Here is a 14,192-nt window from a genome sequence, read left to right on the forward strand (position 1 = left end):
AATTATTTTGTGATTCTTACTCTTGTTTAATTCATCATTAGCTATATGTAAAATAGTCGTTATCCAATTATATAAAAATAATATGTAAACTTAATATTTCACAAAAAAATAAACTAGACAATAATAAGCTGCTAATTATAGAAACATGAATATAAGATTTTTTTATCAATAAATCAATATAACTATATGCATTAATCTAATAAACAATGGCTAATCCATAGATACATTTATATGCAAATATTTATAATTATTATGCTAAAAACGCTTAGCTAATAATTATACTATAATTATTATGCTAAAAACACTTAGCTAATAATTATACTAGTGAGTATAAATTATCAAAATAATTAACTTTCTAAATAAACTAATTTACCTTAACATTGGAAAATAAATTATATAATTAAAACGAAAAGAAAAACAATCCCCTTTGCCATAGTCCAGGGCTCGGCCCACAATTGCATGCTACAGTGCTAGGCCGAGCCCAGCACTATTGCAAAAGGAGGAGGAACTTAGGAAGAAGAAGAAAGAAAGAGAAGCGAAGGGAAGAGGAGGTAGGCCGGCGAGGAGGGGCTTGGCCGTTGTTAGCGAGCTAGCAGCTGACCTCTCATCGATGGCTCAGTTTTGACGAACATGAGAGAGACAGAGAGAGAGAAGTGGATGAGGGGGTCACCTCGGCGATGTTGGCAAGAGGGAGAGAGGAGAATGAGAGAGACCAAAGATAGAGAGATAAATAGTGAGGGACTGAGAGATTAAAAAGGAAGAGAGTGGCGGTGGGGAGAGAAGATGATAGTGGCTGCAGCGGCCCACCGACCCGCTCCAATTGGTCTGGCCGACAGCTGGGGACACATGGCACCTTCAGCGCGACCCAAAAGCATGCATGGCACGGCCTCGTGCCATGCAACAATTTTTTTTTCCTTTTTGTTATTTTTATTTGAATTTAATATATATATATATAATAATTCTATTACAATAATAATTATTATTATGATTACTATTATTTATAATATATATATATATAGATATATATTAGGTCTTGTTTATTACAATGTGTGCCTTCCTCAATGGGCATGCTGGATCAACGTTATCGCCTCGGTTGCCGATGAAGGTGATCAGTGTTGGAAAATAGTATTAAAATGGTTATTTTATTTAATGAATCTGATTAATTTAATATGGTCTATTTGTCTCACTTTAAATTAATAACAATTAGTGGAGCGATAATTTGAGGTAAATTATTTTAAATTACTTTTAATAACACATCAGTCCTTTGTACAGCTATGCCAGCTCTACTTGGTTAATATATGTAAGAGAATTTTTAGACGGACCTACCGAAGCCTCTAGTGGATGTTAGTAAGATGATACACCTTGCTAGAGTTTTTTCTTATTCTATTAGTTATTTATTTTCATTAAAATAAATTTTCTATAGGTCACGTTTGAATGCGGAAGGGGTCGCATTTGAATGCCCACGTGGGAACACCTGCATCCGTTCGCATATACAGAGAACGCCTTTTATACGTTGGAACGTGGTCGGGCGCGTTTGAACGCTATCGATATGAGTCCACTAGAATTAGGGTTAATAATTATTATTTTGGCTTGTTGGCTAACCTATATAAAGGTGTGGAAGGCAGCCAAAATTATTATGCTTAATGAATATTGATTTCTATCCTCCTCTATCCCCTTTTTAGTCTTTTTACCCTAATCTCCCTCCTCCCTCTATACCAACCAGCCATCTCTACCGTTGGCAATGTCTCTTCTAATTTCTAATTTCCCTCGTCTGTCAAGTCCTCCCTCTTTCTTGGGATCTCAACCACTTCTTCCCCTTCGTCTTTATCCCTCAAACAACATCAACCATCCACTTTCATCTCTATTATCATCCATAACCCTAACATCACCTCCACCCGTCACCACCACCTTCATCTGCACTATATCGTGATTTTGTCCCAGTTATAGTTCAAAGCTGTGAAGGGCGTAAATACGAAAATAGTAGGTCAGTTCGCATCATAAGGATATTAGGCTTAATGGATTGAGTTTATTTATCTTTTAATTGATATATGTTTATCTCTTATATAAACCCTTAAAGCAAGTCTAGTTATGTTATGTAAACTCTTAAGGCAAGTCCAATTAAGTTATATAAGACACTAAGACAAGTTTAATTAAGTTATGTAAGCATTTAAGTTAATCTTAGTTCAAATCATGTAAGAGCTAGTCCGAATAGGAGTCATTGTACTAGACCTCTATATATAGAGAGACTGGACTTCTTGTTTAATCATCCAAGCATTTAAGCATTAAAATATTATTTTAGCCTTGAGTTTATCTTAAGAGTAAAAGTAAGACAATAAAGGAGTAAGTGAATTAATTATAGTTGTTTACTTTTCTAAGAGTAGATCTAACTTAAAATCCTAATTTTATCTTCAAACCATAGTCACCATCACCTCCACAAGCTACCCTACCTTATAGTCGTCCGCCACCACCCTTGGTTGTCTATCACCCTCTAATGACCGCCGCAACTTCGGATAATTATCAATTTGTCCAACTCTGACCTTCCTCCACTATTTTAATTTTATCTTTTTACTTTGACCTCGAAATCACGTGAAACCAAAGCCATTGGATCTATGACTTTCAAGGCTTCTTAAAAAATATAATAATTTTCTTATGTCCAAATTGTTCTAGATTTCATAATAGAAGACGATGTCTGCCCTTACACTAGCGGCTGCTTCAACATTGCGACTATGGTTGGGAGTGTTTGTAGGGATGAGGGAAGCTCCATCACGGCCGAAGGACGAGCAGTTGAGATGATTTGGGCTAGCACTTCCCCTCCCTCGTGGATGGGATTATCCTTACTATGTGTGTGTAGGGGGGGGGGGGCATTTCCGCCATGGCTAGTGGTGCTAGCGTCCTAGGGCAATGGTGGGCAGCTAGTAAGGCTTCTACCAAGGCTCGGGTCAAGTCCTTAAGGGAGGTTTGCATCTCCTTTAATTTCTCCTTCAAATTGGCCAAAAGTTCTCACCCAAGTCGATGGTTTATCGCCGATGATTGCTAGTGATGGTGGTGGCACTGACAAAACTTTCATAGGGGCTGAGATGAGTTTCTAGTCCTCCACTACAGTCATCTCTCTTGGGTTAGCTTTGGATCTTGAAACGTTGGTTCTCATACCACTATTATGAAGTAGATATGGAATAATTTATATTTTATAAAATTATGATATTTTAATAGGTGATATCTTTTTGAGTTAGGGATCTAGAGGTTTTAGTTTCACGTGACATTAAAGTCAAGGTGAAGAGCTAAAAATAAAACAACAAGGGAAAGCCAAATCTGGACAAATTGGTAAATATCCGACGTTACGATGGTCGTCAAATATGTAGATTGCCAAGGGTGGTAGTGGACAGCCATAAGGTAGGGTGGCTTGTGTGGGAAGATGGTGGCTAAGGTTTGAATGCTTTGAATGAATCTATGGTTACGATCTACTCCTACTAAGATAAAGACGATCTAACGACTGTTGTAAAAAATAAAGGCAAATAATAAAATTAGTTAAACTCAATAAATATTCCATAATAATAATTAACCCATGATTACTCATATTTATAGTGTATTAAATATAATTCATTATATTAGGCTTACATCCACTTTATTTGAAATTTAAAGTAATAAGCAAATCTAACTAACTCAATTCGATCTGACTAACGTAAACCACGTAGTCGGATCATATCAAATCCATTGGTTTGCCTTTTAAACTCTTGGTTTAACATGAAGTATGAATCTCCTTTTTATATACTAGAAAAGGAATGGTATCATCAAAATAATGTAGCTTATTTATTTGTTTGCTATCATCAAGGAGCTTCTAGTGCCTATGCTAACAAGGAGCTTTAAGGACTACAGATACAAATTTTGTCTTCTATAGAATATACTTTCTACTACAGTATAAGGGGAGATACTTCATATGTTTGTGCCTGCGCTACATCAAAGAATAATCTGAAGCATCAGAGGACCATAATTGTCCATCAAACATCTAGTTTAGGTGCAAACCAAATGTAGAAGCATGATATGAACCAACCTGCCATGAGAAACTACTCTCAATTTCAGGCATTTGAATGCCCCAAGACGAGAGCCAAAGACCACCTTAGGCTTTTGAACGCCCCGGCCCCTGTATTTGTTCAAACGCCCACTGATGAATCTTTTTCAAACTTGATTTCTTTACAATTTTATCTTGCATTAGGATTCTTTAATAGCTTAGGACGTGGACTAGCTTGATAATAGGTGTATAGCCGGTCCCTTTTGATTATGATTAATTATTTTAAAAATTATAGATATCTATCTTCTTTTATCTCACTCTCTTTGTCTCTTATTCAACTAATTCTAAGTTTTAGCTGATCTAACTTTCATCTAGCCTCGACTAATTGTGCCCTTTGTCCCCGATCCGTTACAGGCCATCCCTGATGATGAACTCAATTCTAACTATGTTCGGCCATAGGGGCGGGTCGTCACAATCATATCCATCTTTTCCCTTGCTAGTTTTTTTTTAATTATTTTTTACTTTCATTTGCTTATTAGTCATTATGTTTAGGGTAATTGTTTTACAATCCTTACTTGCGTGGTCTGTGTTTGCTTATGTAGATTAGTCGAACTCGAACTTGTTTGATCCGGCTAATCAAGTAAGGTTCATATTTAATTATTTTATTAGAGTTGCAACCAATTAGGCCTAGAGCCTAATTTTTGGTTGATATATTAGGACTGATTTGAGTCAGCTAGATCTAAACTGAAGTTTGAAACTTTTATACTTTTACCATTATCGTCATTATTAATGTTATTATTTTACTATACATATTAATAATAATAATAATATTATTATTATTATTACTTATTTCCCATTTCTGTAAAAGGTTATTACTATATATCTCGAAAATGATCATTATTCAAATAATTTAATCTATTTCAACCTAATTACTTTTGTCATTTAGCTTAACAATTTCTTTAGAAACTTTAAAAAGAACGTCACTTTTTAAAATTCAAGCTGCGTTCTTATGCAATTACTTTCATACATTTATCTAACCCAATTTGCATACAGAAAAAGAAAAATTGAGTAGAGGAATATTGTGCAATATTTTCAATCATTTTTTCAGAAAGTCTAAACTGAAAGCACGCTTAGCTCTCAACTGCATTATCCTGGTAAACCACCTACTGCCTAATGTTGACATAACCCCTTTCATATAAGTTGTTACATATATTATTTCCCTAGATGGTCTTTTTAATAATCTCAACCTAGTTTCGAATCTATCTATCCATCAGTTAATAACACCAATATATGGAGATCTTTTCATAAACACAAGGATTAGTTCAGCAAACGTGTTACTAAAACCCTAACTAATAAATTATCTTTACCTAATCAACCATAAATTTCTAAACTTGTCTCTGTTATGATCATCAGCAACTTTTTGATAGAAAATGATATACCACCTAATATTCAACAAATAGAAAATCTTAGCATAATATTATTATATTTTCCGTTGTTTCTAGATCTCAAGCTTATTTTGTCTATCACTTGGATGTCCAACTTGGTAGGATTAGAGGTTATATAAATGGCTTCAAGTTTATTCCTATTGATTCAGACTCACCACCTTTTCTATATGCTAGAGAATTTGGCAACTTTTATTTATTTATTCTGGTGAACCACTTTTCTATAGTAAGCCCATATCAAATTCTCTATTTTATTCTATGTACTATTTAAATATTATAATTAAATATATTTTACCTCCTTGTATTTTTATTCAAATCATTTTAATTTTCTATACTTTAAAAATTCTCAAATCAATCTACTAAAGTGAAACTTTAAGTTTTTCTGTCAAAATTAATGGAGCATGCTCAAATGATTGCCATACTCCCATCGTATTTATTAGGAGAAATAGATAGATTTTTATTCTAATTTTTTTAACACATATTTATTTTATTTCTACATGTGATATAACTAATAAACTTCATAAAACTCTAAGTTTATATTCTTTAAAAAAAAGAAATGCTTATATAATATAGGAATGGCTTTTTTGTCAACAAAAAAAATAAAAAATGGAGATAATTCAGCCCGCCACTTAATTTTTAAAAAATTTTAGGTCTCAATTAATTTGGATGAAAAAATAGAGACTAGTTTAAAACTTTTTAAAGTACGAAGTAAAATAATTTCAAGCATAAATATAAAAAGATAAAATATATTTAAACCTAAATATTATTATCGTATTTTATTTATTACTAATAGTTTAAAAGTCTTGTTATTCAACCTATTATTATTTCACTACAGGGAGAAGCATGTGATGACGATTGGATAATGGTAAAATCATATTTTTTATCTTTTCTTTTGGATACTCATTTTGAATAGATAATGAACTTAATTAAATGTAGAATTACTTGTGATATAATTATCAAAATAATATAATTAATATATATATATATATGAGAAAACTGATTAGATATTTATTTATAAATATTAGAAAAAAATTATATTACTATTTTGTTATATTATTCTTTAATTCAAAATTTATATCTGTATAGACTATTCAAATACAAATACGAATTCAAATATTAAGATGGAAAGAAAACTCTCAACACATATCAAATAAAACTCTTATACAGAACTTGATCGCAATGTAATTCAAACCATTTTACCCTACAAGAGAGATTGTGTACCATATTTTTTTTAAATTTTGGAGTAGAAAATAAATTAAGGAAAGGGATATAAATACTCTTACACTCTGCTGCTTAAAGCATCCGAATCATATAAAATAAAATAATAAAAATTGTATATGAGAGTGCAAAGATTATGTATTACTATTTTTTAATTTTAGGGACTTTTACATAATTTCTAATAAAATTATTGAGCTGTTTTTTTTTCCCAAAAATCATTTCATCAATTAAATCTACCTCATCATAATTAAAACTAAATTTAGATTAGGAAATTAGAAAAGAAAAATAATATTATGGATGTCATAATACAAGAATAAAAATCTTATTTTTAGAAGAAATAATCTGTGATAAATATTTTGAACTGTAAACCTTAAGAAATAAAAAGTATTTTTGTCATTTACTTATATTTTCTAACTTAAATAACCATCCATGACTATTCTGTAATAAAAAACTGACCATAATGGCAATCGTGAATTCGTGAAAGATTCAAAAGGATATGATATTTAAAACAAATACAATGACAATAATGATACTTTAAAAAATTTCAATAGCAATTACGTAAGAAATAATAATTTAATATTAACTTAATTTGAAAATAAATTCCAAAATTAGATATTAAAAAAATTAAGTGAAATACATTTTTTCACCTAATACTTTGAACTAATATCTTCATAAACTTTATTTTGCATGCATCTTTCCATACTTGTGACGAAACTATAAATATAAATGTCATTAACACAAATTTAACAGTAATATTCTTCTATTAAATAACAGTGTAGTGGATTATCTTAGTGATACTAAAAAGATTAGGGAAATAAAGTGATTTTTATTTAAACTGCTAATAATTTTAAAGTAAAACAAGTGATTCAAACAAAGTTCGGTGGAGAGTAAATTGTATCTAACCCAATCTTCAAAACATGCGCCCAGCTAGCTATAAAAGATCAAAACCAGGGAGCACGTAAGAGAAAAAAAAAAGAAGTCTTTGTTCATGTCAGCTGCTCATTGAATTAATAAATCTCTTAAATTTCCTACAGAAAAAGGCTTAATAAAATAGATGCCAAATCTCCATTTGGACCACAATTTATTTTTATTTTTACTTATTTATTTATTGGAGCTTGGAGGAGTGGGCTTCCAGGTTCAAATGTATAATGGAACTCTTTATTTTATTGGAGTTAGGTGAAGCCTCTATTATTTGGATCTCTACACTCAAATACTGATCCTCCAAACTGATTCCTCATCTAGGGGTGTAAATAAGTTGACCCCGGCTCATACTTAGCTTGAAACTACTTTCGAGCATTATAATTCTGTTCAAATTTGGCTTAACTCAACTCGAGCCAAGCTAGAGCCAAGTAAGACCAAGTTCGAGTTTCGAGCATGAAATGAACCAAATTGAGCCGATGGAGGAGAAGAAGGATGAGACGGTAGCTTAGAGGAGCATGAGCATGGGGCTTGTCGTTGCCAAAGGAGGAGCTAGCTTGCCATTGCCGAAGGAGTAGGAGGAGGTGGCTTGCCATTGTAAAGGAGGTGGAGGCGGCGGCTTGGAGAAGGAGGACGAGGCGGCAACTTGAGGAAGACGAGCACAAAGTTTGCCATTGTCGAAGAAGGACAAGGAGGCATGCTAGGGATTTGAGATAGGGTTCTGTAATTTGGGATTTGGGAATTAGGGTTTTGTGATAGACCCTTTTATATCAAATCTATCAAGCCGCCGAACCCAACTTAGATTTGGCTCAGCTGTAACCGAGCCAAGCCAAACTTGAGCTTTAGTCGAGTTGAACCCAAGCTGCTAGTTTACTTTGACAGCCCTACTTTAGACCATATGAAATTGTAAAAATTACTAGTACACTTAGAGAAGATAATCAAGTTACAGATTAATTAGCTAATTAGAATAAAAACCTAGGATATGAATATATTTAGGATGAAATTTTTTTACCTGTGATGGTTATCTATAAATATTTTCTTAAAAAAGTCATTTATTTATTTAGTGAGAACCATGTGGACCATAAATTAACAGCTCGATGAGGTGGAGAGGCATATCCCTCGTGTCAGTACCTTCTCTTTTAACTATATATCATATTGTCTAAGCTTACCGTTAAGGAGTAGTTTAATTTCAGTTATAACCACCAGAGAATAATTTATAGTTTACCGTAATAATTTTTAAGATAAAAACATAGAAACACCGTTATCTTTGGACAGAAATTAATGTTTTAACCCCTCTATTTCATGGTATTGATGTATGCGGAGAACCCAACACCCAGGCACTCCGTTCTATACGTGATTATTTCATTTGACATTCTACGTTATGTATTTATTATGGTTTACACTCTTTTATTAAATTGTAACGAGAAAGCTAGAAACTATACTTAAGTTTTCTTTTTTAACTATATTACAAATAAAGCACCTCTCTTTATATTATTTATAAATAGATCTTTCTATTTGTTTAAAAAATATTAAGCCACACCCTACTCCTTAAGAGATAAATATCATTTAACTCCACGTCAAGTTAATTTAATTTATTAAACCAAATTAAATCAAAATACAGATTTCCAACAAAATTAGATCAAATTAGATCTCTAAAACGCAAATTCATATCTAAACCAACCAGCAAACTTTAATATCAAAGATCATATTGGAAGAGTAGGTAAGAATAATGTAGGAATATAAAAATGTGATTTGAAATGGACGAAATATTCTATTATTTTCTCTATTCCATTATGTGTTTGTAAAATTAAATTTAACTCTTGATGTTGCTGGTTTATTTTTCATTAAATAGAAAGATCTATCTATAAATAATAAAGAGAGGGGGCTTTCTTCCTCGGTTGCCATCAGCCCATATAAAAAGCACCTAGAGAAAGAGTTGTACTGCATCTTATATTAGCTATAATAAAATTATCTTACACCTAATTAGTTATGCTAGTATTATATAATAAGATAAAAAAAAATCTCATTCCTTCAGTCATAGTGGACAACCGAAAGGATATTTAAGTATCGTCTATTAATTAAAAATTTTATTTTATTTTCTCAAGCTAAAAGGGAAAAAATATAGTAACTACATAATATATATTCAAAATTATTGTTCTAGTTTATAATTATTACTATTGTAGTTTATAGCTATGACTCGTATAATTTGAAGTTATGACTTTTGTAATTTGTAATTTTTTATGTAATTCATAAGTATTATTCTTATTGTTCACAGTTATTAAATAGATTGTGTAAGTATTGAATACAATTTGCAAAACATAATTCTGAGTAATTTTGTGTAATTCGTAGTTATTTAGATATTAAGAAAACATATGTGAGAAAGAAATTTTTATTACTAATGTTTTTCCGAGACAAAAGTAATATTCATTTTAGACCTTATTAAATGAATATAAACTTTTCTTTTCTCATCTCACAAAATAGTAGTCATAATTAGTTTAAATCGCTAAGTAAGAGCAAAGTTGGACGTCAAAATAAAGTGTGTTTTTTTTTTTGTAAATCAACAAAAAAAAGGTAATGATCAAACTAAAAATTGGGAAAAAAAATGTGTGTAAATGGGAATAACCATATAATTTAGGGTGTGATTTGTAAAACAAAGCTACCCATTCCCTTAGCACGATTATAAATCGACTTTAGAAATTGAACCGGTCCAACTCCGACCAGACCCATCAAATTCCCACACTTCCCGTAATTCCCGTGAATCCGTTTTCCCCATTCCCTCCTCGTCATTAACTCCTCTCTCTCTCTCTCTCTCTCTCTCTCTCTCTCTCTCTCTCTCTCTCTCTCTCTCGGCAATGGAGCCAAGCTTGGAGACGACGACAACGAGCCCGAGGATCTCCTTCTCCCACGACCTCCACCAATCCGATCTCGCCACGACCCAAGCCCCCAACCACCGCGCCCACGTCTCCGACGACTCCGACTTCGAATTCGGCTTCGAGCTCATCCTCGCCGCCGACTTCTCCCCCTCCCCTGCCGACGACATCTTCTCCGAAGGTAAGCTCCTCCCCCTCCCCCCCATTCCAACCCCGAAGCCGTCCCTTCTCTCCCCCGCCCCAGTCACCCTTACCGCCAGGCACGGGAGCCTCCGCGAGCTAATGTCCTCCGCCGACGTGGCCGAACTCGGCAAAGCGGGGAAGAAGCCTGCCCCGAAGTCGTTCTGGGACCGACTGGGGCGAAGCAGTAGCTTGGGGTCGTGCAGGAGTAGCTACAAGACTGGCTCGATGTGCCCTTTCCCACTTCTTAGGAGCAAATCCACCGGGTCGTCCCTTGCTCCTTCCATTAGGCCTCGTCCCAACTACGGCAACGTTGTTAATAATGGGAATAATAGGAGAAGAATCTACAGCAATGGCTACGAGATTGGAGTTAGCCCCGTACTGGACGTGCCTTCCAGCAGTGGTATGAGCCTTGTCAGCTACCTCATGTGTAGCTGCGGGAGCAAGAACATGAGAGGGGGATTACCAGTTGCTTGTTCTCCGTAAAAATTATATATATTACAATATTAGTTTTAACATATATTATATATTCTGCTATATATGGTTTATCTGTTTACGTACAGTGTGTTAATAAGATAATTAGTAGGTTTTGTGGGATTTGGTTTTGAATGCTTGTAATGATAGGAGAGCCACTTTTTTCGATGGCCTTTGTTTCTTTTTTCTTTGGTTCGTGTCGCTTTGTGATATGGGTGTGGTGGTGAATGGGATTGTGGGCTTGGAGGAATCATCAAGGATGCTGAAGGAGTGGGGGACAAATAGATCGAATGGGTCCACTCCCCCTCCCCACTCGGATCTCATGCGTTGCTTAATTAGAATGTCTGGTGAAGTACTGTTGGATTTCTTAATTGCTGTCTCTCTCTCTCTCTCTCTCTCTCTCTCATCTAATGCGCCTGGGGTTTCTACTGCCTGGTTTTCTGGTGCTATGTTTCCAGCCTCCTCCTCCTTCTTTCTTATGGAAGCTTTTGACTTTTGGATTTGCACGTAGATTTTATGGAAGGCAACGAAGCCTTTGCGTGAGACTGTTTGTCTCTCAGCAAGTGGGTTAGAAGAATTTAAAAAGAAAAGAGAATCAATCTGTGTGCTTTTATATATCTTCATTATTTATTGCTGATGACGGCTACAGTGTATATATTAGATTTGCAATGCACGTTATCAGAATGTAAATATTACACGTAATTTGTACAATTATTGCGTTTGCAGAGGATTTAAAACGATCGATGAGGCTAATCACTTAATTATCCTCGCTAATTATATAAGCGATCCCAAATATCACATAGTTACTGAAATCTTTTAACTCTTCTAAAAATATTATTCCGTTAGTTAAATTTAACTAATCATGAGTATAAATAAACTTTGATTAAAATAGGATTATTTTGTCTTCATATAAGTTATTTAAAATAATTCAAAAGCTGTACAATATTTTATCCAACATCATAGTATAAGACAAAAAAAGTCCTCTTATACAAGATAAAAATTATTGATAAACACTATTAACTTCATTAAAGAAGAATATTTCAGAAATTTAAATATGTTTGTTATTTATAACAGTAATCTATATTCTATTAAAAGTCAGCCATAGTGGCAATATTGAAACAGTCTAAAGATTTTAGTGATGCCAAGTACGGTGCTTTGAAAATTTTCAATGGCAATTATGTAACAGATCCAAACTATAATAATGCATTCATAAATACTGAGATAATGATATACACCTTCGATATGCCGGACGTATAAATATAATCTACCAATGTAAGTGTAACTCAGCACACCAAGCGCTAACAAATCTACAAAGAAGAAAATAGAAGATTTTTATTGGATTGCGTCTTTCTTACGAGGAGTCCTAATTTGGCAGGTAATACTAGTTTAAATATGCATTTGGTTTTTTTGATAGAGTCGGAGCAGGTGAGAGCTTTTTTGATTAAATTAGAAGAGGTCTCTTAATGGGATTAAGGGTGTGCCTTAATTTAATTAGGAGAATAATATAGTTTTTTTTAAGAAAATAAGAGAAGAGCCTCAATTAGAATATATTTTTAAAAAGTTAAGAGATACTAGAAAAGGGAGATAATTATTTACCGCGTAATTGCTAGAAGAAAATCAAAAGACTATTTGATCTTCTTGGGATATTGATTTTATGGCCAAAGAACTAATATTTATTCATGGAATGATTGTTGGTGTGAATATGAAGTTTATTACCAATGCAATAAAGAAATATTTAAAAATATGGGTAGTGAGTGAAGACGTAGAAGGAAGATTCTTCATTGTAACTACGTAAGCCCACAAGTAACATCAATACTAAAATCTTATTTAGAGAGATCCTTGATATAAAATTTGTTAGAAATCGCAAGCTAAGGATATATTCAAACTTTCGAATGAAAAGAGAGTTTCCAAATAAAAGTCGGATATCTATAAACCTCATCAACGATAATTTAAGAAATTTGGTGAAATAGATTCCATTATAATTGAATCTCTAAGAAACCACATCCCAAAGATTAAAAATAGGCAGAGATTGAAAGATTGCATTAACAACCATGATTTCAGTTGCATAGATCACTGATTGTTGATAGTTCCATAATAAATGGTTAGGAGAATAATAAATACTTTAGACGATTATATAAAGACATAGAAAGTTGGTTTTTTATATGACAAATAAGGACTTATGGTAGGGCACACTAGAACTTCGAGGTACACGTGTGACGGTATATAGAGAGCCACATAGAGGTGTGGAGTGTGCGAAATAAATATGTAATACAAGATGAGAGTGAGAGTGCTAGTGGACTGCCCTATATAAGGCCCGTAAAGAGTCAAATACATGGACGGCAATAAAATACAGTAAGAGAGAGTCTCTTGTGATTTATTATGTATGAATTTTGCATTAGTCGATAATGTCCATAAAGATGTGTTACTTGGATTAGTATTCGAGATATTCTAGAGATTGTCATATATCTTGCATAGTAGATATATTGTTGTCCTATAAGTTTTTCTTATTAAGAGAGTTTCCTATGTATATCTTTGTGTCTGAGTTTATTGTGATTATTTTATTCTCTTTCAGTTTTAGCAACATCAATTCATACGTGAAGTGTGAGAATATTTGTAATGACTGTTGTTATGTTGTACATAACAAGTGGTATCAAATCAATAGTGTAGTGAATCCCAATAAATAGTATTAGAAGTGATGGTTTAACAATCTTAAAGCAAATTTAGTAGTTTGGTGTAGCCAATTTGGTGGCTTTGATTGACATACAGACTTTTATGGAGGAGTCATGATAAAGCAGGTAAGTTCCGACAAGCAAATTATGTTGAAATTAGTTATAATAAATAAAGCAAGGGTCTTGGTTGACACATGAGCACGTGTGCTCATAGTAATTCATGAAGAATAATTGAAGATATAGAAGACCGAAACTCTTGAGATAAGTTATGTAATTTGAATAGAAATTGGAGGACAATGATTGGTTGAGGGTAGCACATTGGAGTTAAGACCAATATTTGTGGTGATTGTAAAAAGTGAAACATTGTTAGACAAAAGATGATTCATCCGGTATGACAAATTTTTCCTACTAAAGA

General features: G+C 33.2%; 1 protein-coding gene across 1 annotated transcript; it reads left to right on the forward strand.

Moving 5' to 3' along the window:
• The first annotated feature begins 10,317 nt into the window (after window positions 1-10,317).
• LOC140765701 (uncharacterized) lies at window positions 10,318-11,676 on the forward strand. Its single transcript, XM_073104908.1, has one exon. It carries the CDS (start codon window positions 10,437-10,439, stop codon window positions 11,118-11,120), a length of 684 nt encoding a protein of 227 aa, XP_072961009.1. The 5' UTR covers window positions 10,318-10,436; the 3' UTR covers window positions 11,121-11,676.
• Window positions 11,677-14,192: the final 2,516 nt, after the last annotated feature.

This window comes from Typha angustifolia, chromosome 8 (assembly GCF_048772165.1).
Source record: "Typha angustifolia cultivar Huaian chromosome 8, ASM4877216v1, whole genome shotgun sequence".
Classification (NCBI taxonomy): domain Eukaryota; kingdom Viridiplantae; phylum Streptophyta; class Magnoliopsida; order Poales; family Typhaceae; genus Typha; species Typha angustifolia.